The 27,070-nt window shown below is 36.2% G+C and overlaps 1 protein-coding gene across 2 annotated transcripts in view; it reads left to right on the top strand.

Annotated features, from left to right (window-relative positions):
* Positions 1 to 23,148, top strand: part of RNF19A (ring finger protein 19A, RBR E3 ubiquitin protein ligase) — a 55,409-nt gene extending 32,261 nt beyond the window's left edge. For both annotated transcript variants that reach the window (XM_070383048.1, XM_070383049.1), the window contains exons 3-10: positions 6,819 to 7,027; positions 8,487 to 8,631; positions 9,435 to 9,597; positions 12,661 to 12,775; positions 13,252 to 13,413; positions 18,600 to 18,813; positions 20,141 to 20,284; positions 20,950 to 23,148. In XM_070383048.1, the coding sequence (XP_070239149.1) occupies positions 6,819 to 7,027; positions 8,487 to 8,631; positions 9,435 to 9,597; positions 12,661 to 12,775; positions 13,252 to 13,413; positions 18,600 to 18,813; positions 20,141 to 20,284; positions 20,950 to 21,640 (1,843 nt within the window). In that variant the 3' untranslated portion in view covers positions 21,641 to 23,148. The remainder of the gene's footprint in view (positions 1 to 6,818; positions 7,028 to 8,486; positions 8,632 to 9,434; positions 9,598 to 12,660; positions 12,776 to 13,251; positions 13,414 to 18,599; positions 18,814 to 20,140; positions 20,285 to 20,949) is intronic.
* Positions 23,149 to 27,070: the final 3,922 nt, after the last annotated feature.

Genomic DNA, 27,070 nt, shown 5'->3' with positions numbered 1-27,070 from the left:
ATTAGCACACATTATCCATGTCATCTCCTGTGACTGCTTCTGACTTTACTGGGAAGCTTTGAATATGCAGGAACATTTATTATACTAGAATATAAAAAGTGGTTTAATATTTGTGAGCAGAAAGACAAATACAAAAATAAAAGTATTTTTTCTTTATAACCACAGGTTCACCCTATGATCGATAAAAAGAGTTATTGAGTGAACAAATCTGACTACATGCATTAATATAAATTGTATATCTTAGGAACAGTTAATAAACCATTTTAAAGTAATGTGCTCAACTGTAATCAGGTTTGTGAAGCTTTGAATGGATTTTCTGACATTTAAATGGCTCTAAATACTAACTTACTCTGGTGGAAGAAACTGTTAATGATGGATAAAAAAGAATTGCACCATAGGCTTAGGAACTAAAGAATATGTATTTTTAGAATTTTATGCTGTCTGTATGACTCTCATTCCCATCCTCTTCGGGTTTTAGCCATAACTTGCCCAACTTTCGACATGCTGGAAATGCTTTTGTAAGCTAACCTTTTAGAAATTTTATAACAGAGAACAGATCCAACTTTGATTTTCTCCTGAGGAAACAAATACATGTGCCTTAGAAACAAGAACTGAGTTGATATATAAGACACAGGAGACATATCAACTTTCTCTTACTAATTAGTCAGCTAAAGAAGTTAGCTTTAGATAAGCATACTAAATGGCTTGGTAACACTCCACCCTGAAATTAGACAGACTTCTGCAAATAGTCTGGGCAGTTCTCGACAACTGTAGACCTTCCCTGCAGCTTGTACAGGAAAGCAGAACAGAAAGCATCCTATCTAGGAAAGCAGATCCTGAAAGGAGGAACCAGGAAATGAGCCTCGCTTTGTCTAGACTGTCTCTCAAATACATAAATTAAGTCATTCCTTTTCCACGGAATAATAACTTCTTGCTAGTGGAATCATGAGCTTTTTGATTTGAATGTAAAACCTGACTTTTCTCCTTAACTGGACCAACTGATTTCAGTGTTTCTCATTATATTTTTTTGTTCTTTAAAGATTTTGTTAATTAAGGCTTTGTGCTTACCTTGGACTCCTGGATAAAAATTTCTTTCCCCTCATTTTTTAATTAAAACATTTATTAAGATTATTATATCTTTCTTAGGATTACATTTCATGTTAGGTATAGTTTGTTCTTGTTCCCTTCATAAAGAATTTGCTCTAGGTGGAATATACAACCCCAGTTGGTATTCCTGCTTCCTCGGTGCTTTTTTATGGAACCTCTAGTATTGTCAAACACTCCCAGGAAATAGATGTCTTGGTCAAATAAATTAACAAAATAACATTTACTATTTATGTACACGATTGGTATGTTAGTAGCATCAACACATATACACTATGGTGTGTAAAGGGGATAGTTGGGGAGAAATTGCTGTATAACACTGGAAGCCCAGTCGGTTGCTCTGTGATGACCTAGAGGATGGGGTGGAGGTAAGGTAGGGAGGCTTAAGAAAGAGGGTGTATATGTATCATTATGGCTAATTTCCATTGTTGCATGACAGAATCCAACACACGTGAAAATTAAAATAACAAAAAATAAAAAATTATCTTAGCAAATCCTATAGTAAAAAAAAAAAAAGACTTTAATTTTGCTTGCTGCTGCTACTGCTGCTAAGTCACTTCAGTCGTGTCCAATAGTTGGCAGCCCACCAGGCTCCCCCGTCCCTGGGATTCTCCAGGCAAGAACACTGGAGTGGGTTGCCATTTCCTTCTCCAATGCATGAAAGTGAAAAGTGAAAGTGAAGTTGCTCAGTCGTGTCCGACTCTTCGCGACCCCATGGACTTCAGCCTACCAGGCTCCTCCGTCCATGGGATTTTCCAGGCAAGAGTACTGGAGTGGGTGCCATATGTCCTAACTTACCACTGAGTTCTTTCTTAGTATGCATCACCTTTAGTAATCCAACAAATAGAAAATATTTCTGAAAAAACTCTTCTGTTTCAGTTCCTTTCCCTCTTCCCCACTTTCTTCCTATCCCTCCACCCCTGCCAAGTAGAAAGGTTTAAGCATTTCAAGTAACTGGAGACCTTTAGCTGAAAAATAGAGATGGAAAGTTAAGACTTGAGTTAAATAAGGAATCATAAAAGGAGATAGAACTGTCTTCTGAACCATGGTTTGGGTACTGTTTAAGCTAGAGATCTTTTAGTTGGTTAACCAATATTATTCAGTTATTTCTATGAACTGTGGAGCGTGTTATTTTCACAAATAATACCTAATGCACTAGAGCATTGGAAATTTTCTTTAAAGCAAATACTTTACCATTTGCTTCCATTATAATTTGAGAGTTATTTTCTAGTGGAAAAAAAGCGTGGCTCCCACACAATGAAAATCATCTTCAGGAGTCCTATCATTCTGTTTTCAAAATATGTGAATGCTTGGTACATTTAATTCCTTGATATATTATACAATAAAATGATAAAATGTGCTTAAGTTACTATTAGGATTGAATATGTTTGAAGATGGAACACTTACATAGTAAACACTAATTATTAGCATAAGAAAAACTTTCTAGACAAAATACCCTAACTTTTATGGTTATCAGAATTCACAGTCATTAAAATATTTGGTTAGTATTATTAAAGGTAATCCCGTTTTTCTTTGTAATTTGTTTAGATTGAATGGGACTTAAATGTTTAGCTATGCACTAGGAATATCTTAGCTTTTCTATTTAAAAGAATACTGCAGAGTATCATGAAACAAGTTTGATGTACTTTCATTCTAACATTTGAGTACATATGATGTGCTGTGACTATTCCTTTCTTTTCCTCCCCCCCACCTCTCTCTTCTCTCTTTCTTACCCTCCCTCCCTCCACACACACGTTGTTTTATATAAATACCGTAACTCTTTCTTGTTATTATGTCCTAATTTTTGAAATACATCAAAACCTGCGTTTTCACAAAAGTCAAGTGGCCAGATGTTTAATCAATGCTCGTCTCAGTCAAAGTGTAATAAAGGGATGAACTTCTGGAATACAAGAATAAATATAAAATTCTAAGAAATAATTTTTTTAAATTAGCAATCAGATATTAAATGTTTGACATCATAATGCTAGGACTGATTATTACTCTAACATGTCAGCTGTTAGTTTTCTCCTGATAATTACTGCATATTTTTAAATGTTCTAAATAGATAAGCACTATCTATGAGCAGTCATTTTCAACAAACTTAAGTCTCTAGACTCAAAACTATAAGAAATTTTCATCTTAAAGGAATTTATAAAGCTGTTTGGAAATTTGATTATTGAGAAGAAACTATGTTTTTGAGTCCTCACTTTCCTTGGTATAGCATGTTTTTATGGATATTTTGCTAGATTTTGGAACTTGTGAAATTTTGAAATGGCAAAATTGACATTCTGCTTTTAATTCTCCTCATCATGATGTGAAGAATTCCCAAAAAAGGCTTTTTCTTGAAAGGCTATCTCTAGATAGCCTACATCACTAGTTAGAAATTGTCAGTTCTTAAAAGTTCTGCTTAGTGATATACTGGTATACTGAATGGCCTCTACAAAGGTTAGAATTATGATTTAGCCCAATTTCTGCTAAACTGCTTCATATGTTTTATATGTTTGCTCAGAAAGAATATTTTCTTCCTAAATTTATCTAGTTAAAGCAATCTTGACATTCATATTTCCTATAAATCTGTTCCCTGTTTAATAATTTGAAAGCTCTTAAGTTTGTATCTAAATTTGGCTTTCACAATCATCACTAAATATTTTACATTTTCTTCTTGCCGCATAGTGTACATTTATATACTTAAGTTGTCCAGTAAAATTTCATCATTTAAAGCAATTAGATTTCTACTGTGTTGTCTTAGAAAGGCTTTCAGCATTTATTTAAAAATGAATATTCACATATTAATGTTTAAATGACATACATTATTTATATTGATGTAGAAATGATAGTGGTCATTCAGTTCAGTTGCTCAGTCCTGTCTGACTCTCTGTGACCCCATGGACTGCAGCATGCCAGGCTTCCCTGTCCATCACCAGTTCCCGAAGCTTGCTCAAACTTATGTTCATCAAGTCGGTGATGCCCCCCAGCCATCTCATCCTCTAAATGCAGAGGTACTAGAAATGTCACTGAAGCAGTCGTTTGCTTATTTGGCCTCCTAAAAGGTCAGGCCAAAGCTGAAGCTGTTTTTGGCTGAATACTGAGGCTAAGCCAGACTTTTGTTGTTGTCGTCTGTTTGTTGAATCACTAAGTCGTGTCTGACTCTTTTATGACCCTATGGCCTACAGCCCACCAGGCTCCTCTGTCCATGGGAATTTCCCAGAATACTGGTGTGGGTTGACATATCCTTCTCTAGAGGAATCTTCCCAACCCAAGGATCGAACTGGTGTCTCCTGCATTTGCAGGCGGATTCTTTACCATTTAGCCACCAGGGAGGCCAAACTTCAGTGAATCCCTACTAGATGTTTAAGAACTTCCCTGGTGGCTCAGACGTTAAAACGTCTGCCTGCAATGCAGGAGACCCGGGTTCAATCCCTGGGTTGGGAAGATCTCCTGGAGAAGGAAATGGCAACCCACTCCAGTATTCTTGCCTGGAAAATCCCATGGACGGAGGAATCTGGTAGGCTATAGTCCATGGGATCGCAAAGAGTCGGACACGACTGAGTGATTTCACTTCATTAGATGTTTGGGAAAACTTAGTTGTAGGCAGTTTATGTGTAACCTTAATTCAAGTAATAAGTGGCAGAAGTGGAGTCTGATAGTCTAAAATTTTGTTCTGCTTGTGTAAATTGTGATTGACTTTAAAAAATAGTTGGTCTTACCATTGTGCCATACACATACAGGTCTCCCCATTCTGTCCCTCCTCTTCTCTTCTTTTTTTAAGAAGAATTAGGGTAGAGAAGAGATTTAGAAGAGAATACCATTTTCTTTTCACCAAAATTACTACTGTTAGAAAGACTGATTAAAGTTATAACTTGGGAGAAAATAAAGAGTCTTTGAAGAATTGTTTTCTTTTTATTGAGACTGCAATGAATAAGTCCTCAGGGAAATCTTAGAGCTCAGGGAAACAAAATTTTCCTAGATTACCCTGTGCTGATTTAAACTGCCTTAATTCATTCATGTTTGAACATGTTTATGATAGATGATGGTAATTAGAAAATGGCCTATCAGAAATAAATTAGAATTTAATATATAAAATTTAAGTTTAAAGGTGAGATTCTAAGGGGGCAAGAGGTCCAAAATTAGAGAAGCTTCCTTACTCTTAATATTTGGCATAATTTAATAGATTATCTTGAAATTCAACAAAAATCTCTGTTATAGCTAGTATTTAAATTTTATTGCCAGTAACAAGAGATGCCCTGAAAACTCCCCTAAATTTCTAGGCAAAAATGTTTGCTATTTACAAAAGCCTCTTATGCATAGATGACTTGTTTTCTTTCAAAGAGAACCACAAACTCTACACTTTTTAATTGAAAGGTCTGTAGATAATTGATTGTACTTATGTGTAGTTGTAAGAAATAATACAGAGATATTCTGTATATCCTTTGAACAGTTTTCCTCAGTGGTATAATTTTACAAAGCTATAAAGCAACATCACGACCAGGATATCAATATTGATACACTCTTCTTGTCTAGATTTCCTTAGTTTTACTTGTACTCATTTTTGTGTATGTATTTGGTTATATATCATTATATCACCTGTAGGTTTGTGTATCCACCACCATAGTCAAAGTATTGAACAATTCCATCACAAAAGGATTGCTCATATTGAAAGATCTTGCTTTTTAAATACATCCACCTTGCTTTTGCCCACTCCTTGCCCCCACCCCATTTCTAACTTCTGGCCACCACAGATCTGTTTTCCATTTCTAAAATTTTGTCCTTTCAAAAATGTTTTATAAATGAAATCATAAGTATATAAGTTTTTGAGATTGACTTTTTAGATTCAACATAATACCCCAGAGATTGATCCAAGTTGTTAAGTGTATCAACACTTTTGTTTTTGAGTACTATCCCATTATATATATGTATCATAGATTGTTGAACCATCATCTGTTGAAGACATCTGGGCTGTTTCCAGTTTGGAGCTATACAGTTTGGAGTTTACAGAGCTGCTGTAAACATTTGTGTATAGGCTTTTGTATAAATGTAACTTTACACTTCTCTGGGATAAATATCTAAAGAGTGCCCAGAATTTATTTAAGTCAGAAATTCTTAAAGTGCCAAAAATTGTAACTCAGAGAAGAGATATTAGTCACAAATCTGCTGTTCTCAGTCTTTTATCTGCAGCAAAAAAAAGAAACACACATTTCCTGATTGAGAATTGAGAAAGGAATTGGTGCCAAAGACTATTTCTGCCATGCATCTTAAAAACAAAAATATGAGAATTTATGCGTAAATACAAGATAATGCACAAAATGTATGAATTGGCCTCATAAGTATATAAAGAAGAAAAAACCCTAATACCAGGGAAGCTACTGTTGAGATTTTTGATGTATTTTTAGTCTTTTCTATGTGCAAACAATGCTAATTTAATAGAATTTTTATAAAATTAGGAATAGGCTATATATACAGTTTGGTGTCTTAGTTAAAAGTTGAAAGTTAAACTTGAGCAATATTTTTTAGCCATTTCTATGTCTTTTGTGAACTGTGTATTTTTTCCCATTTTTATATTGATGGGAAGATAGGTTTCATGAGTTTATGACTGTTAGCTCATGCATAAATATAAAACTTTTTCAAGAATAGCATTTAAATTGGATAATTTTTTTACTTAATGAACATCTCTTATTTTGCATTACATTTTGAATCGTTTTTCTTATTCTTAACAGGTATGCTGTGATAGCGTTTGGATGTGCTAGCTGTCCAAAATTAACTTGTGGGCGAGAAGGCTGTGGAACAGAGTTTTGCTACCACTGTAAGCAGATTTGGCACCCCAATCAGACCTGTGATGCTGCTCGACAGGAGAGGGCTCAGAGTTTACGTCTGAGAACTATACGTTCTTCATCCATTAGTTACAGTCAAGAGTCTGGAGCAGCAGGTATTTACAGCTAACTTCTAGTAAAATATTTGGCACATACAGAACACCTGTTATTTTAATTCAAAAATGCAATAAATATTCAGTCCCTGGTCTCTTTTGAATTGTGTTTTACGTGTTAGCATTTCTGTCCCAGAAGCACTCGTTTTTTTCTGTAGAAGAAAGTGGTATTGAGTTGGAAAGATTTTATTGTCCAAAAATAGAAAGGAAAAAAGAAGTGTCACAGATGATTTATATGACTGATAGCTGAAGATGGTCCGAAACTGTTGTTTAAAATAAAGGTGTTTTATGCAAAGCTTAGCAATTATTTTAAATACTAATATTCCTTAGAGATTATTTCTTTTTTACTAATATCACACAGTTACAGATTTTAAATAGTATTTTTTGGATCCTTTTCACTTACATGTATTACAAAATACAATTTTTATTTCTCGATATTACCAATTCCAGGATCAGGGATTCAAAAATCATACCTTGGTGGGGAGTACACTAAGAAACTTTGTCTTCGGCTAGAAATTTAAAGTTGCCTGGAAATCTATACATGAGCAAACATACATCATAAATCTCAAAAATTAGAAAAAGTCTGACCATCGTACATTCATAGAATTTTCACTTTTTATTGAAACTTCAGTCATTTTTAGAAAAATATTTACTGTTTTCATTGATTATTAAAGGAAAAAACTTGGAAAATACAGAAATTTATTAAGAAAATAATTTATATTCCTACCAGCAGCATATTTTAAAAGAGTCATGTATTTTATGCTACTAGAAAAAGAAGTGTTGCTCAATATTTAAAGTTGAATTTAAAATTAAATAAACTTTAAATTCAACACTTGATATTTTATATAATGGACATGGATTTTCTTGCTTGTTCACTGATTCACTTGTTTTATTTCCTTTCTTGAAGATTTTAGGGTAGAACTCCAAAGGTATTATTAATAATAATTTGTAGGTATTGTTTCAGAAGCAGTTCCAGGAAGAGCCAAATATACCTAAACTGTCCTCTGTAGAATCAGCTAAAGCTATCCTGGCATGCCTTACTGTTACAGCCTTTAGCTACTTACATGTGTGCTCAGTTGCTCAGTCATGTCTGACTCTCTGTGACCGCATAGCCAGGCTCCTCTTTCCATGGAATTTCCCAGGCAAGAAATTCCCACTGGAGTTTTAGTTTGCCTAGAGCTGCCTTTGGTTCTCATTTCTTTTTTTATTATTTTACTATTCTTTGTTCTCATTGTTCTCCTGCTGTTTGAAAAATGTTTACAACTTGAAAATTTAATGTAAAAGTGTTCCTTTTCTTGAGAGGGGGAAAAAAAGTGCTTTATATACTGAAAATAGCAGGCTAAAGCTATCAGTTAACAAACTATACACATAAAGATTTTTTGGCAATGCTATAGTTGGTTATCTACTAGAAATTGTTATTTTTAGACGTTTTATATACTAAACGTGTCTGTTTTCCTAATAGCTGATGATATAAAACCATGTCCACGATGTGCTGCTTATATAATAAAGATGAATGATGGGAGCTGTAATCACATGACATGTGCTGTCTGTGGTTGTGAGTTTTGTTGGTTGTGTATGAAAGAAATCTCAGATTTACATTATCTAAGGTAAGCTTATAGAAGGGGCTACTTATATTTAAATATAATTTTATATTATAAGACAAAAGGACTTTTTTTTTTGAAAAAGGATTATCCTTAGTATTACTTAAAGAGATCTATTTTATTCTAGCTACTTAAATTGAACAGGAAGCCAATTATTACGCCAGTCATTTGAGATTAATAGCTAGTCAAAAATAGGAAACGGAAATTTATTTTTTCTTTTTTTTGTTTGGCTTTGTGTTTTGTTTTGTTTTGGCCATGCCACACAGCCTGTGGAATCTAGTTCCCCGACCAGGAATTGAACCTGGGTCAGTGAACTCACCAAGTCCTAACCATTGGGTCTCCAGGAAATTCCTGGCTTTGTTTCTGTTAAACTAGAAGGTTAGCATTTAATATCTAATTAGCTAGGTCACAAATATTTCCATTTGATTTTCTCATATATAAATTTCCTCATTTAGGTCACAGAGTGAGTTTATGATATGTTCAGATAATTTTGTGTCTTAATACAGGGATAAAACAAACATATTTTGCATCGATTTACTCTTCAAAGATAAACCTAAGGTTTTGAGGCCAATGGAAGACAAGGAATGAATGTTTAACCTGAATCCCAGCTATTAGTATCCATTTAATATAATTTATGGTGGTTCTTACCTTGATTTTTTAGCTTTTAATAAACCCAGAATTCAAAAAAAGGGGAAAAACCCCTCATTCCTAAATTTGAGAATTTTTATAGTCATTGCTGAATGTACTGTAGTCAGTTGTTACTGTGATGTTTTGCAGCAGTTACTTTACATTGTAATTTTTTCCTTTAGTCCATCAGGATGTACTTTTTGGGGGAAGAAACCCTGGAGCCGAAAGAAGAAAATATTGTGGCAGCTGGGCACACTTGTTGGTGCTCCGGTAGGAATTGCCTTAATAGCTGGCATTGCTATCCCTGCCATGATCATTGGCATTCCTGTGTATGTGGGCCGGAAGGTAAAGTGTTTGACTCCTTGTTAATTCATTATCTCATTTTTAATCTTTAGATTTAAGATTAATGGTTTTGCTTTGTGTTTGTTTTGTTTTTTGTTTGTTTTGAAAGGTCATTTTTAGCATCTTAAATATCAAATAATTACTATTTTTTCATAAGATAATACATTTTCAGTGTTTGACAAGCTTGTATGTCTGCATGAAAGTAGACTTACTTGAAAATTATCTGAATCTGAACACTTCAGCACATTTGCATTATAAACTTCACATAAAATTTTAAAGTCTACTCATCTGACATTTTTCTTATCCGTGTGTCCTTGTACACTCAGGTCTATGAAGTTAATAGATAATCTGTGCCTTCAAGGCAAAAGAATAATCCATTCCTGAGTTATTTCCAACTTCAAAGTTTTTTTTCTTATTGCTATTACTAAATACGTAGTTTTGTAGATTACAATCATTTTGTGAAAGTCTGAATGCCCAGTATTTGCCACTGTCCTGAGTAATGAATTATACTTCATTAGCTAAGCAAATGATTTTTTATTGAAAGGTTAAAAGGATAATGTATGAAGTGGTTAAGAAGTCTTCTGCTCCCTAAATTAGTAGAATCTCAGAATTGAGAACTAACTTCAGAAATTATCTAATCCCAACCCTGCACCAAGCAGAACAAAGTACAGGAATTTTTAAAAAGGGAACTAACATTTGTTGAGTTTTAACTGTGTGGTAGATGTTTTATATACTTTGACTCATTTTGACCTCAATTTATGTTAGAATATTGAAGTTTTGAAAAATTTATGTAATTTATCTTAAGTTACACAGGAAGAAGCAGACCTAGGATTTAAACCCAGATGCCCAAATTCTTTATGTACGATCCCTGATAAATTTCAAGCTAGCCATTTGGGCACCTCAGTAGTGGGGAAAACACCAACAGCCCATCGTGCTGTCAGGGAGCTGTACTGAAAATTCTTACGTTGAGTCAGAATCCATTTTCCTTTAAATTGTTTCATTTGATTCTAGTTCTGACTTTTGGAACAAAACTCAAGACAAGGCTGATCCTCTTTCATAGAACAACCAGATTTTTTTTTTTTTTAATGTTCAACATTTATAGTCAGAAATAATAGTACATGTTATTTTTTAATTAGCTTGAAACTGAGGCCAAACAGAGATATTTACAGACCAAATGTTTATTTCAGAAGGTTTTAAGTAACTAAACTTAATTGTTAAAGTCCCAAACATAATAACAGATTTTAATTTTTTTATAGAGTTGTCCAAAGCAAGGTTTTGCTAAAAACAAAACTATTCAGATACTTTGAAGTAGAAGGGGAAGAGAGACTGTTGTACTGTACATACCTACAAATAATTTATAGAGGAGAGATTATTTACCTCATTGTTCAGTCTTAGGTGCAGTAACAAGTCCCCTTTTTTCAAATGTGTCCTCAAATGGTTGCAAGTTGATGCATTAGTTTTCCATTGAAATCATGTTCTCTGTGGTGTTTAGGGATACAAACCATCCCAGGAAAACCTATAAAATTGATAAAGTACTTAAAAGTGAGCTTTTTTTTTTTTTACAATAACAAATAGAAAATGTGACACAAAATAGTAAAACAGAAAAAATTGAGCCAGAAGTTAGTAGGATGATATGATCACTGTAATTGAACATTAGTGCTTGAGGATGCGGAATTTTCTGGAAGACTCAGCTGCGTGCTTTTGCAAATCTGTTCCATCAGTTTTTAGCTTTGGCTTTTTTCTGCTTCAGTGCTAAGTTTTCTAGGGATGGGAGTGGCAAGGAATACTGGAGAATAATGAAAGGTGCCTTGGGAAACTGCCATCTCTGCTTGTATGGACTGCTCGGGAAGTGTAGAGGCCCATTCCTTGAAACATACAGTCCGTTCTGGAAAACAGGATTCTGACTAGAATATAGAAATGTTCCTTGTTCATGCCTGCTTTGCCTGTCTCCCCACCCCAGCTTTCTCACTGTTTAAAACATCCCACAAGATTCATTGTACTTTACAGCCTTCAAAATAACCACATGATAATGATAGATTATGTTGTTTTGCTTCATCTGTAAAACTGTTTTTAAGTCAGGTATTTTACTTTAGAGACTGCCTGTACACTTTTGAGGCTGTTTTGAATCTGTCTTGAAACAGGGGGGAATGTACTTTATTAGTTTTAGCCCTTGGAAATCACAAGAACAAAGATACTGAGCTATTTTCTGAAGTTCCTATATCTCACAAGCAACTTTCATGGTGATATTAAGTTCTGTTTTTTAGTAATACCTATACTCTGTAGAGATGCCAAATAGATCGGACTGCTGTCCTCTGGCAGGATTATTTGTTCTTTTTGTCTCTGTGAACTCCGGGAGTTGGTGATGGACAGGGAGGCCTGGCGTGCTGCAATTCATGGGGTCGCAAAGAGTAGGACATGACTGAGTGACTGATCTGATCTGATCTGATCTGACCCCTTATTTTGAGCTGTAAATAAGAGTCCAGGATCTCGAGTCATTTGATAATATTTTTCTTCATAAAAAGGAATCTGAGAAAACATTCATTCTTTTTAGTGATATTTACTTATTAGTACTGCTTTTTAAGGTCAGGTTTTTTTGGTCTTTTTTCCAAAGACTGTGTAAACCTCTTGCAGGAACCAGTTTTTACTTAGGGATGCTTATTTAGAAGGCTGTGGAATGATACATTTGTTAGAAGTAATCCTATTGGTCAAATATCCAGCTCCTAACTATGTTGAAAATAATGTTCTTAATGTTGTCTTTGTTCAAAACATGATTTATCCTGTTCCTGAATAAGATTATAAGGACTACTTTTACTCAAGACAGTTTAAAAATAAACACAAAGTAAAACCTATTAAATAACTGTTTTATGTAAACAAATTATTAATAAAGCAAATGATAATATGATTTAAGAACAATAATATATTTACCTTGAATTTGGACACTTAACTATGAAGTTATAAGATAAATCACTTTACACTTCCAGCAAATCTAGGTCTATTTCATTTAAATTAAATACGTAACATGGTTTTTCTTTAATCCATCATCCCCATTTTTATTTTTAATTCAAGATTCACAATCGATATGAAGGCAAGGATGTTTCAAAGCACAAACGGAATTTGGCCATAGCAGGTGGTGTAACATTGTCCGTAATCGTGTCTCCCGTTGTAGCTGCAGTAACTGTAGGTAAGAAATACTTAAAAATAGTTATTACCTCACATTTTATTTAAAATTTTGTGGAAGAAATTTGAAAACCAGAGCATCTTATTGTTAAAGATTAGAGAGTTACTTTTATTTAGGGACAGTAAGCTGAACCTATAGAAAGCCTCTCATTTAGTAACCAAATTGGTTACAAGTAATATAAACTTAAGAGGCTAGCCATAGGGATAGTTGGTAAATTACTAATGGTTCCCCACCAAGAGAAAGTTTAGAGCCCTGGCACATGAAAGATTATATATATATAACCTCATATGTGTCACCTGATGGGCTAGAAGCTTTGAATCTGCTTGCATCCTTTAATAGTTGGGTGAATCTGCTTTGGTCAAGAGTTACAGAACCCTAACACTTTTCTCCTGTATACTTTATCTTGAGAAAACTTTCTAAAATGTGTGTTTCTGTGATTTATTTTTTGGTTTGTAATGACCAATTTAATTCCTTTTTAGGTATTGGTGTTCCTATTATGTTAGCTTATGTCTATGGTGTTGTTCCAATTTCTCTCTGTCGAAGTGGAGGTTGTGGAGTCTCAGCAGGCAATGGAAAAGGAGTCAGAATTGAGTTTGATGATGAAAATGATATAAATGTTGGTGGAACAAATACAGCTGTAGGTAAGTCCTTTCAGCAAAGGAAGAAAATGTACTTACTAGTGGTAATAGTGTAAGTGGGAGGCTGTAGGTAACATGCTTTGCTCTCTTACTAGTCCTAATAGTATTCACCCAGAAGTATATCAGAGAAGAGCTGCTGAGGAGAGATTCACAGATGAAAGAGGGTGGAATGGTTCTGGGTACCTGTAACCTCCAACAGAAATCTAGTATCTTAGAAAGTCTAGACTTTTAATCTTTAATTTTGTGTAAAGCATTACAAATCAGTAATAAAAGGATAGAAGAGAACTGCAGTTCATAAAAGAATAAATGCAGATACCCAATGAGTAGAAAATACCTTCAACCTAATGTTATTCAGAGAAACAGGCATTATTTTTAAACAAATGGATCATATAAAGGCCATCATAGACTACCAGTAGGAGTATAAGTTACACTTTTTAAAGTGTGGAAGTTTTTCTTAAAGAAATTCCAACAGTTCTTATTAAAGAAGTTGTTTCATGGAAGTACAGGCATACCTTGGAGGTGTTACACGTTCTGATCCAGACCACTGCAACAAACATCACATTAAAGCAAGACATGAATTTTGGGGTTTCCCACTGCATATAGAAGTTATGTTTAGACTATACTATAGTCTATTAAATGTGCAATAGCATTATGTCTAAAAATGTGTATATATCTTAATTTAAATATACTTTATTGCTAAAAAAATTTCAGTCATCATGGGAGCCTTCAGCAAGTCATATTCTTTGCCCGTGTAGGGTCCTGCCTTGATGTTGCTGGTTGCTGACTAATCAGGGTGGTGGTTGCTGAAGATTGGGGTAGCTGAGGCAATTTCTTAAAATAAGATAACAATAAACTTTGTAGCGATTGCCTCTTCCTCTTCCCTTCCCAAATGATTTCACATGCAGTGCAGTTTGATAGCATTTTACCCACAGAAAAACTTCTTTCAGAATTGGAGTCAGTCCTCTCAAATCCTGCCACTGCTTCATCAGCTAAGTTTATGTAATAATTTACATCCTTTGTTGTCATTTCAGGAATTTTCATAGCACCTTCACCATAAGTAGATTCCATCTCAGGAAACCACTTTCTTTGCTTATCCATAGGAAACAACTACTCATTCATGAAAGTTTTATCATGAGATTGCAGCAATTCAGTCATCTTCAGGCCCCAGTTATAGTTCTCTTGCAATTTCCACCACATCTGCAGTTACTTTCTCCATTGAAGTCTAACTCCTAAGGGTTGGAATCAACTTTTTTGTTATTTCTTTACAACTCCACCTAATGTTGATATTTTGATCACTTGCCACGGATTGTAAAAGTTCTTAATGGCATCTAGAATGGTGAATCCTTTCCAGAAGGTTTTCAATTTACTTTATTCAGATTCATCAGAGGAATCGTTGTTTCTGATGAATGGCATCTATAGCCTTAGAGAATGTATTTCTTAAATCATGAAGTGTTAAAAGTTGAAATGAACCCTTGATCCATGAGCTGCAGAATGGATGTTGAGTTGGCAGGCATGAAAACATTAATCTTGTCATATATCTCCATCAGAGCTTTGGGTCACCAGATGCATTGCCAGTGAGCTAGTAATATTTTGAAAGGAATCCTTTTTTTTCTGAGCAGTAGGACTCAATAGTGGGCTTAAAATATTCAGTAAGTTATATTGTAAATAGATGTGCTGTCATTTAGGCTTTGTTGTTTCATTTATAAAGCACAAGCAGAGTAGATTTAGCCTAATTCCTAAGGGCCCTAGGATTTTTGGAATGGTAGATGAGCACTGACTAGCTTCAGCTTCAAGTCACCAGCTGCATTAGCCCCTAATAAGAGAGTCAGCCTGTTCTGTGAAGCTTTGAAGCCAGGCATTGACTTCTCTCTAGCTATGAGAGTCCTAGATCGCATTTTCTTGCAATAGGAGGTGTTTCCTCTGTATTAAAAATCTATTATTTAGTATAGCCACCTTCCTTAAGTATCTTAGCTAAATCTTCTGGATAACTTGTTGCAGCTTCTACATCAGAACTTTTGCTTCACTTTGCACTTGTATGTTACAGAGACAGCTTCTTTCCTTAAACCTTGTGAACCAACACTGCTAGCTTCAAACTTTTCTTCTGCAGCTTCCTCACCTCGCTCAGTCTTTGTAGAATTAAAGGCAGGGCCTTGCTCTGGGTTAGGCTTTGGCTTAAGGGAATGTGGTGGCTGGTTTGATCTTCTATCCGAACTCCTACAACTTCCTCCATGTCGGCGATAAGGCTATTTTGCTTTCTTATCATTCATGTGTTCACTGGAGTAGGACTTTTAATTTCCTTCAAGACTGTTTCCTTTGTGTTCACAGCTTAGCTAAATGGCACAAGAGGCCTAGCCTTTCAGCCTGCTCTGACGTTCGAAGAACATTCCTCACTAAGTTTAATCACTTCTAGCTTTTGATTTAAAGTAAAAGATGTGCAGTTCTTTTCACTTAAAAACTTAGGGGCCATTGTAGGGTTTTTAATTGACCTAATTTCAATATTGTTGTGTCTTAGGGAATAGGGAGGCCAAGGAGAAGGGAGAGAGAAGGGGGAACAGCCCATCGTCAGTGGAGCTATCAGAACACACATTTATCAGTTGTTAGTATATATGTGTCATGTATCGGCACAGTTCATGGCACCCCAGAACAATGACAGTAGTAACATCAGAGATCATTGATCACTGATCACCATAACAAATACAATAATAATGAAAAAGTTTGAAATGTGACAAGAGACACCAGGTGAGCAAATGATGTTGGGGAAATGGCGCTGATCAACTTGCTCACAGCAGAGTTGCCACAAACCTTTTACTTTTTGACTTCCCTGGGCTCAGACAGTGAAGCGTCTGCCTTCAATGCAAGAGACCAGGGTTCAGTGCCTGGGTTGGGAAGATCCCCTGGAGAAGGAAATGGCAACCCACTCCAGTTTTCTTGCCTGGAAAATCCCATGGACGGAGGAACCTGGTAGGCTACAGTCCATGGGGTCGCAAAGAGTCAGACACAACTGAGCAACTTCACTTTCTTTATTTTACTTGTAAGTGTATATATATATATATATCTTTGAAGTGCAGTAAGCTGAGGTTTATCTGTAATCTGCATGTGTGTGAAGATAATGTTCTATTTCCTACCTCCCATTTTCTCTTGGACTCACTCCAATTAGATTTTGGTCCCTACCAGTCCAAAATTTCCTCTCTACCACTCCACCAAAGCAGAGTCACCAGGTACCTCCATGAAGCAAATATAGTGGCCCGTTCTTGATTTCCATCTTACTCTGACAGTATACTTGACATGGTAGAGCATGCCCTCCTTAAAACATTTTCTCTACTTGTCTTCTCTTATCTTGTGGCCACTTCTCAGTCTTTTTTGCTGATTCATTTTCCTTTCCTAACCTCTGAATTTTGGAGTTTCCCAGGGCTCATTCTCAGATTTATCTATACTCACTCCCTAGGTAATCTCTATTAAATAATATATATAGACAGATGACTCTTAAATTTATATCTAGGCTAGAACTGTCCTCTGAACTTCAGTTTGTACATGTAACTCTTCTCTTTAATCTGCACTTGAATGTCTTAACAAGAATTGCAAGCTTGACTTCTCTATAACCAAACTCTTCACTCTAAAACTTGTTGGCCTCTCAGTCATCCTTACCTCATTAAGTAGTCTCTTTATTCTTGCTATTGCTGTGCTAAAACCTTTACTTAAGATTACTCTCCCCTTTTCATCAGCAGATTCTGCTGGTTCCTCCAGTGTTTAGCCATAATTCAACCATTTCTCACCATCTCTGTTCCACTAGTACAAACTACTCTCTTCTTGCCTGTGTTATAGTAGTAGCGTTTTATGTGATCCATTAGTTAGATCTAACTTATGTTCAGAATTCTCTCAGTGCTTCTGACTGTACCAGGGGTGAGGGAATGGAATCCACAGCCGCTACCATGGCCCATAAGTCCAGCTGTGGTCTTTCCTGAGCTGCATCTTTGAACTCTTCCCTTGTCACTCTATTTTATACCTCCTGTCCTTGATCCTGAGATGCCAAACATACTTCTACTGCTAGGCTTTTAAACTTGAAGTTTCCTCTGCCTGGATTACCCTTCCCCCAGATAATTTCATGGCTCACTCCTTCACTTCCTTTTCAGAGAGGGCTTCTCTCATTACACTATATAAAACAGCAAACAGGCATGCAGGCTCACACACAGAGATGCATGCACTCCTCATCACTCTCTGCCTTTTACTGACTCCTCTTTATTCTGATTCATTTTTTCTCATAGCATTTGTCACCATGTAATTGTATTTATTGCTCTCCCCAATTGGAGCATAAGTCTTTTGAGGGCAAGATGTTTGTCTCTGATTCACTGTGTCCCAGCACTTAGAAACAGAGTTGGGTTATATAATAGGAGCTCAAATATTAGAGCAAATAAGTAAATTCTCCAGTATAAAGCATGTGAAAAAGTACTGAAAGATTGAAATATAATGGTATCAGACCTCATAATAACTTACAATCGGAACTATGGAATATATTCAGAAGTCAACTTTTGACCCATTCTTACTGACCTCAAGACACCCTTACTGAAAACCATCACATAATTTTCCTCCAAAGTCAGCTAAATTTTTCAACAATTAGGTTCTTTATAGAAATTTTAAATCTTCTAGATTTTCATCTAAATTGCAGGTGTACTTCATTTTATTGCACTTTATAGCTCATTACGTATTTGTACAAATTGAAGAAAGTTTGTGGCAATCCTGACTTGTCAGATGATGGTTAGCAATTTTTAGCCATAAAGAATTTTTTAAATCAATGGTATACACAATTTTTAGACATAATGCTATTGCACACTTGACTGTAGTATAGTATAAACATAACTTGTATATGCTCTAGGAGGACCAAAACTTCAGGATTCACATTATTGTGATATTTGCTTTATTACCATGGTCTGCAACCAAACCCACAGTTCCTCCAAGATATGCCTGTAGTGACCATTTAAAACTGAGGCCCAGTCCTTAATCCAGCTTCGCTGTGAGGTGTTTCCCTTTACTATTATCCCATAGTTATATGTCCCTGACTCCAGACATCTTTTCTATTCCTCTGTATGTTTTACACTTTATATGAAAATGCATCCTATCTGAAAATCACGACAGACTCTTAAGGAGAGGGAAATTAATAATCACACTAATTTCTTTGAAATATTTGCATTTAGACACAACTTCAGTAGCAGAAGCAAGACACAACCCCAGCATAGGGGAGGGAAGTGTTGGTGGTTTGACTGGCAGTTTGAGTGCAAGCGGGAGCCACATGGATCGAATAGGAGCCATCCGGGACAACCTAAGTGAGACGGCCAGCACCATGGCGCTCGCCGGAGCCAGTATCACAGGGAGTCTGTCAGGAAGTGCCATGGTAAACTGTTTCAACAGGTAAGAAAACTGCATTGTTTTGCTTTAACTGTAAACTAATTAGATGAGAATTTTGAACACAAAGCACGATGATTACATATAATCCTACTGTGTCAGGGTTGAAAACAATAAGGTTTCAAGTAAGTTTTAAGGTTTCAGAAAATGAAATTTAGTGGTGAACAGTGAATGAGGAGATCTGATGAGGTAAAAACCAAATCTTAGGGATAACATTATGCCATTTTTTTGTTCACTACACTTGTCAGATTTTATGAGTCAGTGCTGGAGCTTCTCTGGTGAACACTGTAAAGGCAGTGATTAAGCCTGTACTTACATCTCTTGGGAGGCAGCCACAGCTGGATGTTGGGAAATGAGACACTGGCTGAAGCCTGAGGGGACAGGTGGTGTCAGGATGTCGGGAGTGCACAGGCTGAGTCCAAGAGTCTGCCTGGGCCCTTTTCTGTATTAATGGTTATTTAATTCTCACAAAGTCTTTTACCAAAAGCTATGTAGATAATAGGTAGGATAAGTTAAGCATTTTTATCTTCTCTTATTTCCTCTTTAATTCACTTTTATTAGCTTTAGGGGTTTTTTAAATGTAGGGGAAAATACATGAATTAAAAGATAAATCAGTTATAGTTATTTTTAGGTAGTGTGCTTTTAAACACAAACTCTTAAGTTACAGTGGTGTATATTATTATTTTTTTAAGAGTCAGGTGTTAAATTTAGAACCATTTTTAATATACAGATGCCCAGAATTTTTTGATTCATTGATCTTAGAATGGGTTTTAATGTATTCAGATTTGGTGTTTTGCTGGTAGGCTGCAGTCCGTGGGGTCGCTAGGAGTCGGACACAATTGAGTGACTTCACTTTCACTTTTCACTTTAACGCATTGGAGAAGGAAATGGCAACCCACTCCAGTGTTCTTCCCTGGAGAATCCCAGGGATGGGTGAGCCTGGTGGGCTGCTATCTTGGGTCGCACAGAGTCGGACACGACTGAAGTGACTTAGCAACAGCAGCAGCAGGGAAGCAGAGTGCCACACCCTAAGTGAGAATGATGGAGCATGTTTAAGCATCCATTCTAAAATCCTTTCTATTCTATTTGTGTTACTCTGTAACTACCTTACCTGGCAGACAGCTAATTTTCCCATTTTATTCAGATAACTGGTACTCTTCAGTATACTGCAGTAGAATTTGAATAATCAAATAAAAGGAAGCTGAAAAAAATAATGTTTATAGTTGTCTCTAAATTAGCTTCTTGTTACTCAGTTACTTGAAGATAAGCATACTCATAGTAGTGCTGATACTATGTATAATTTTTGTCTTTTTCTGATACCCCTCTCTTTAAGGTTGGAAGTACAAGCAGATGTACAGAAAGAACGGTACAGCCTAAGTGGAGAGTCCGGCACAGTCAGCTTGGGGACAGTTAGTGATAATGCCAGCACCAAGGCAATGGCAGGATCCATTCTGAATTCCTATATCCCACTGGACAAGTAAGGAAAAAGTTGTTGTAAAGTCAAAAGCATTTTTAGATTAATTTGTATCCCTATCATTAAGCAGAATTATGGTAAATAATTGTTATCTCTTCTGTTAGGTTCTCTGAAAAATGTAAGTAGTGAGAGATGTCCAAAACAGGCAGATCCATAGAGACAGAAAGGAGATTAGTGGTTGCTCGGGGTTGAGGGGCGGGGAGAATGGGAACTGGCTGCTAATGGTACAGGGCTTCTTTGGCGGACAATGAAAATGTTCTTGAGTTCAGTCATGGTGATGACTGGACAACTGTGAATATACTACAAACCACTGAATTGTGTACTTTAAACAGGTGGATTTATGATATGCAAATTCTCTCTCAATACAACTGTTCTGGAAAAAAAATGGAGAAGGTAGCGTAGTACCTGGAACAGTGTAAGAAGTGAGCATGGTTGCTTTTGGTTTTTTCTTTTTCCCCCTATTTGAAGCATTGTTATAAAGACAGTTCTCTTATTTCAAGCAGCTTTTTTCCATTAGTAGAATGTATCCTGCATTAATTTGTTCTGATGCTTTTATACAGTCTTTTAACATTTCACCCAGAAACTCTCCCCCTTTGATACATTTGTATTTAATAAAAAATAAAAAAAGAGGAAGTCAAAAATTTATATTTGTTTCACTTCTGTTCCAGAGAAGGCAACAGTATGGAGGTTCAGGTAGATATTGAATCAAAGCCATCCAAGTTCAGGCACAACAGTGGAAGCAGCAGTGTGGAGGATGGCAGTGCCACCCGAAGCCATCCTGCGGGCTCGTCCGGTGGCTTGCCTGAAGGTAAATCCAGCGCCACCAAGTGGTCCAAAGAAGCAACAGCAGGAAAGAAATCAAAAAGTGGTAAATTGAGGAAAAAGAGTAACATGAAGATAAACGAGACCCGAGAGGACATGGATGCACAGTTGTTAGAACAACAAAGCACGAACTCAAGTGAATTTGAGGCTCCGTCCCTCAGTGACAGTATGCCGTCCGTAGCAGATTCCCACTCTAGTCACTTTTCTGAGTTTAGTTGTTCTGACCTAGAAAGCATGAAAACTTCTTGTAGTCATGGTTCCACTGATTATCACGCCCGCTTTGCTACTGTTAACATTCTTCCTGAGGTAGAAAATGACCGACTGGAAAATTCCCCCCATCAGTGTAGCATTTCTGTGCTTACCCAAACTGCTTCATGTTCAGAAGTTCCACAGTTGAACCATATTGCCGAAGAACATGGTAACAGTGGAATAAAACCCAGTGTTGATTTATATTTTGGCAGTGCACTAAAAGAAACAAATAACAACCACTCACATCAGACAATGGAATTAAAAGTTGCAATTCAGACTGATATATAGACCTATAAATGCTGCAAAATAATTACCACTTGAAAAACCTTGTTTGGAGCTGGTTGAACTACAGATGGCTGTTTTTTAAGTTTCAAGTTGCCAGCAAAGGCCGGGTTACATAATCATAATGCAGATACGTTTTCTATGTTCAGCAAAGCATTGTGTTTCATGTGGATCTTAATTACCAAACTATGAAATGAAAGCTTTAAAAGTGCATTATCGTAAGGACAATAATTCTTAAGAGAATTATGTTTTGTGTGTTTGCCACAAATCAGTGCTTGAAGCACATACTTGTGTATTTAGATAGAAATTTGGCTTAATTTATAATCAATATAAAGTACTAATGCAGTTCTACAGCATTCTTATGAAGAGAACTTGAGGCTTAGGGATAAGTGGTTAGTGACATTTTATTGAAACCACTAAGGGATACTATTTAAAGAACCTTGCAGGTTATTCTCAGTATATGATATTCTTTGTAACATTTCTGTTCATAACTGGGCATAAATTTCATTTCTTCTTCACATGCAATGTGGATATATACAGCTTAATGCAGCCCATTTGCTACCATGTGGATACTTAGACACCTTGAGCAAGATTGTGGCAGTTTTGCACAACTTTGAAATAGAAATACCTGGTACTCTATTTAGCTTGTATATTGTTGCCATCTTAGAAGACAAGTGTAAAAGTAGGTAATTAAGTATACTGACAGCACCAAATAAGATATACGAAGCTGCAAAATAAAATTCCATTAGTTTATAAGTATTACAAAAAGTCACCTTTCCCAAAGGGGAACTTTGCACCCCGTTGATCCTTGGTGCCTTGGGAATAGACTGGATTTTAAGGGCCTACATGTTTTGAGAGTTTTGCTGTATTGTTTTCCATAATGTCCTCCTTAGTCACCTTGGATTATGTAGAAAAATACAGGATAGAGAAACATCAGTATAATTACAGTAACAATGCTGAAAAAGTATTAGCCTACCAAAGACACACTCAGGCTTTAGTGAACAACTTTACATAATAACCTCAGTTTTTAGCACATACCTTCTCCAGTCATGAAATCAAAGCATGGCGCAGAGTTTGTACCAAGTACTAAGGAGGGGTCCGTGTATGGCTGGCTTTATTTTCCTTTGCTCTTGTTTATGGAACATGTTCAACTGACATAAACAAAAGTTGGCCAAAATATTGCCTATACTGTTAACTTCCAGTATAATTCCCTTAAATAAAACAGGCTCACCTCAGTGATTAGCAGTTAAAATATTCCATCTTACATGTTTCTATTAAGTATTACCATTATGGTGCTACTAAGCGTTTTCTTTTGATAAAAGGAAAAATGCCATGGGCTGCAGTCTTCTTTCATCACTTTTCTCACCAGGCCCATTAATATGCTTATAACACTAGTGCCAGTTATTTTATTTGATCATGCTTATTATGGTATTTGTATATTTGTCTGCATTCCAATTTTGTTCAGTAGTGAGTGTGTAAACTGCATACATGAAATAAATGTAAATACTAATGTATCGCTGCTGTATGGTTTGTGCACAGGCGTTTTTATAAGAACAGAAACATTCATTTGCTGTATGGTAAGTTCATAAATATTGCAAGCCACTGAGAGGATTCAATATTCTAGTCTCAGCCCAGAGAGAGGCATCTGCTGAAGTTCTCAACAAACACTGTTTGAAAGTATCCTTTCTTCATGTCAAAGACCCGCCTTCCTTCAGAAAGAAGCTGCTTTCTTCACTACAGAATTTAATTTTTTTTTTAAGTAGATTGGTTAGAAAGTAAATAGGTCTGTTACTAAATTATGAAGAGAGAAGCATTATAAATCCTCATCTGAAAAGTAAAAATCTTAACTTGTAAGAGATCCTACTCTGGCAACATTAGGTTATGAAACTACAGTCAGTTAAATTCAAGCTAATAATTGTAGCAAAACACTTTGTATTACAACCTCTGTTTTCCTGTTACACAGTTAATACGTCATGAAAGTAATATGTATGAATATGTTGACTGCCTTCTTGACATTTCATAAAAAACTAAAGATTAAATGGAAAGCTAAATGATCTTAGGAGGAATATGGCAAAAGCGGTGCTGCGTCAGGAGGCCTGTGTGTGCCGCTCACCCCGTCCCCTCTCCTGGTTGTACCCAACCAGTACCACCTCAGTTTCACTTTAAAAATGGTCTAAACCTTTCAATTGACTTCAGAAGTTCCTTCAAACTTGGGTTAATTAAGGACCAAATCAGATTCCTGTGGAGCTCAACCTTGGGCTACCATAGCATGAGAGAATACTCCAGAATTAAGACAGGCCTTAACTCATCACCTCCAGTATTCTTGCCTGGAGAATTCCATGGATAGAGGACCCTGGTGGGCTACAGTCAATGGGGTCATAAAGAGTGGGACACGATTGAGTGACTAATACTTTCAGTTTTTCACTTAATTCATTAGACTCTTTTAAAGACCCTTTATACTTCGCTTTCTTCAAAGCCTTTGGGGAAGATCACATCGTAGTGAGAGAATACCCTGATTATCATCATATACCCTACTGGTCATTGTCTGTGCTACCGGTTTACCTGAATTCTCTTACATGTACAGATTAGCTTTTTATATTAAATTTACACAATTCATTCTTTTGCTAGAAATGAGGTTAATTTATAAATATGAAAGATTTTCCATAGCATATTCTCTAGTTAAATATAAATTTTGGAAAGGTTCGTCATGGTGATGGAGAAGATAGACTCCGAGCTCACCTCCTCCCACAGGTACACCACAATTACAACTGTTTACAGAGTAACTACCTATGGCAACCACCTAAAGACTAGCAGAAAAGAGTCTCTACAGCTAAAGATACAAAGAAGGAGCCACAACAAGATGCATAGGAGGGGGAGAGACTGGTATAGTCCAGACTCACACCCCCAAGTCCTTGACCCCAAGTGGGAAGAATATCACACACGCAGAGGTCTCCCCAAGGAGCGAGAGGGGTCTGAGCCCATGGTGGGCTCCTAGTCTGGGAGTTCTGCACTGGAAAGATGAGCGCCCAGGACATCTGGTCAGGGATTTAAAAACTGGCTAAAAAACTGAGCTTACCTTTCTGAAAAACTGAGCTTACCTTTCTGAAAAACTGGGCTTACCTTTGAGAGCTGGGGGGCGGGGTGGGACGGGGTGCTCCTACAGGGCACATGCAAAATCTCAACATGCTCCAAGTCCCAGAGCAGAGGGAGAAATTCTAAAGGAGCCCAGGTCAAACCCACTCGCTTTTGCACAGTGAACGAAATCATCTACCATGTGAAAAGGCAGCCTACTGAATGTCAAATACCAAGTCAGATTTCTTACCAATATAAAAAATCCCATTTAAAAGAATGGCAGAGGACCTGGATGAACATTTTTCCAGAAAAGACATACAGATGGCCAAAAGAAAAGATGCTCAATGTCACTAATAATTAAGGAAATGCAAATTAAAAACAGAAGGAGATATCACCTCACACCTATCAGAATGGTTGTTATCAGAAAACAAGTATTGGCAAGGATGTGGATAAAAGGGAACCTTCCTGTACTGTTGGTGAGAATATAAATTGGTAGAACCGCAATGGAAAACAGTATGGAGGCCCCTCAAAAAATTGGAAATGAAATTACCAGATGATCCAGCAATTCCACTTCTGGGTATTTTTGAAGAAACCAAAAACCCTTTTCAGATGTATGCACCCCTGTGTTCATAGCAGCATTATTTACAATAGCCAAGATGTGGAAGCAACCTAAGTGTCCATTAGTAGGAAAATGGATAGAGAAGAGGTGATAGGTGGACATGTGTCCATGCATATTTGGGTATAGATACCTATATATATGTGTGTGTGTGTGTGTGCTTGGATGTCTGTGTGTGTATGGAATATTAGCCATAAAAATGAAATTGTGCCATTTGCAACAACTTGATATACAGAGTATTATGCTAAGTGAAATAAGTCAAAGACAAATACGATCTCATTTGTATGTGAAAACTAAGAAAACAGACCAATACAGAGAGCAAATGGGTGGTTGCCAGATTTGGAGGAAGAAGGGTGCTTTGGGCAAAACAGGTGATGAGGGTTAAGAGAGACAAACTTCCAGTTGTAAAATAAATAAACCCCAGAGATGTAATATACATCATAAAGAATATGGTCAATACTATTACAGTAACTATGGAGAGAGGTCGTTACTAGGTTCATCATAGTGATGATTTTGTAGTGTATGTAATGTCAAATAACTATACAGTACACCTGAAACATAATATTGTATGTAGATTATATTTCAATTAGAAAATTTTAAAAAAACTTGGATTACCAAAGGATAAGATACATGTTGAAAACCATCAGAACTATTCATTCATACATAACATGAGAAAATACCTAAACTACTTCTATCATTTTGCCAATTTTAGAGTCAGTTAAGATTCTCAGAGTTACGTTTTATATGGCTCTTTTAATGGACTTGTTTCATTTATTTCCCTTAATTAAGTATAAAGCCATTATTTACATATTGGTTGTTTCTGGAAGCCCAAAATAGTATTCTAAATCTGGGGAGAGTTATAGTACTTCAGTAGCCATCATTTAGCAGATAAATAGTGAAGGGGAGTTTGCAGTTTATACATTTAGTTCAAATTGAGTCACTACATTTCCTATGCCAGTCAGAATGTTTGTGACTTCAATTTATTCATTCATTCAATGAAGAAAGTAAATCTGGAGATACAGCATTATACCAAATAACCAGATTCTCTGATTTCAGCAAGCTTATAGTCAGGAGAGTGGCATAAATAATAAACATATACACATACATTAAAATATTGTCAGATAATGGATGTTATGAAAATACGAGGTTGGGGAGAAGTGACTGGAAGTATTGGGTATGCCATTTTATACAGGGCAAATTGGAAAGAAGTCTTCAGTGACAGTGGTGCATAAGATTTTTTAAAAAGTGAGGGACAGACTATGAAGACAGACCTATTGGATGAGCATTCTAGAAAGAAATCTTTCCTCAGGTGAGTTAACGGACAATTTAGACATCAGTGTTGGAATTTGTTTGATATCTGGAAATATGTTAGCCACCTTGTTTTCCTTGGAGAGTGTCTTGACTGTTTTTAGCACTTTACATTTCCGTAAACATTTTAGAATAAGCATGTTGCATTCCACCAGTTTTGTTTGGGATTGCACTGAATCTATAATTATCCCTCTAGAGATCTTTCACATCTTTTCTTAAATCTTATCCCCGGGTACTTAATTTTTTTAGATACCATTTTCTGTTTGTTTCAGTTCAGTCACTCAGTCATGTCCAACTCTGCAACGCCATAGACTGCAGCACACCAGGCTTCCCTTTCCATCACCAACTCCCAGAGCCTACTCAAACTCATGTCTGTCACGTCGGTGATGCCATCCAGCCATCTCAGCCTCTGTCATCCCCTTCTCCTCCTGCCTTCAATC

Source organism: Bos mutus, chromosome 14 (genome assembly GCF_027580195.1).
Source record: "Bos mutus isolate GX-2022 chromosome 14, NWIPB_WYAK_1.1, whole genome shotgun sequence".
NCBI classification, from domain to species: Eukaryota; Metazoa; Chordata; class Mammalia; order Artiodactyla; family Bovidae; genus Bos; species Bos mutus.
Note: the sequence above shows the minus strand (reverse complement) of the source record. Positions and strands in the feature narration are given on the sequence as shown.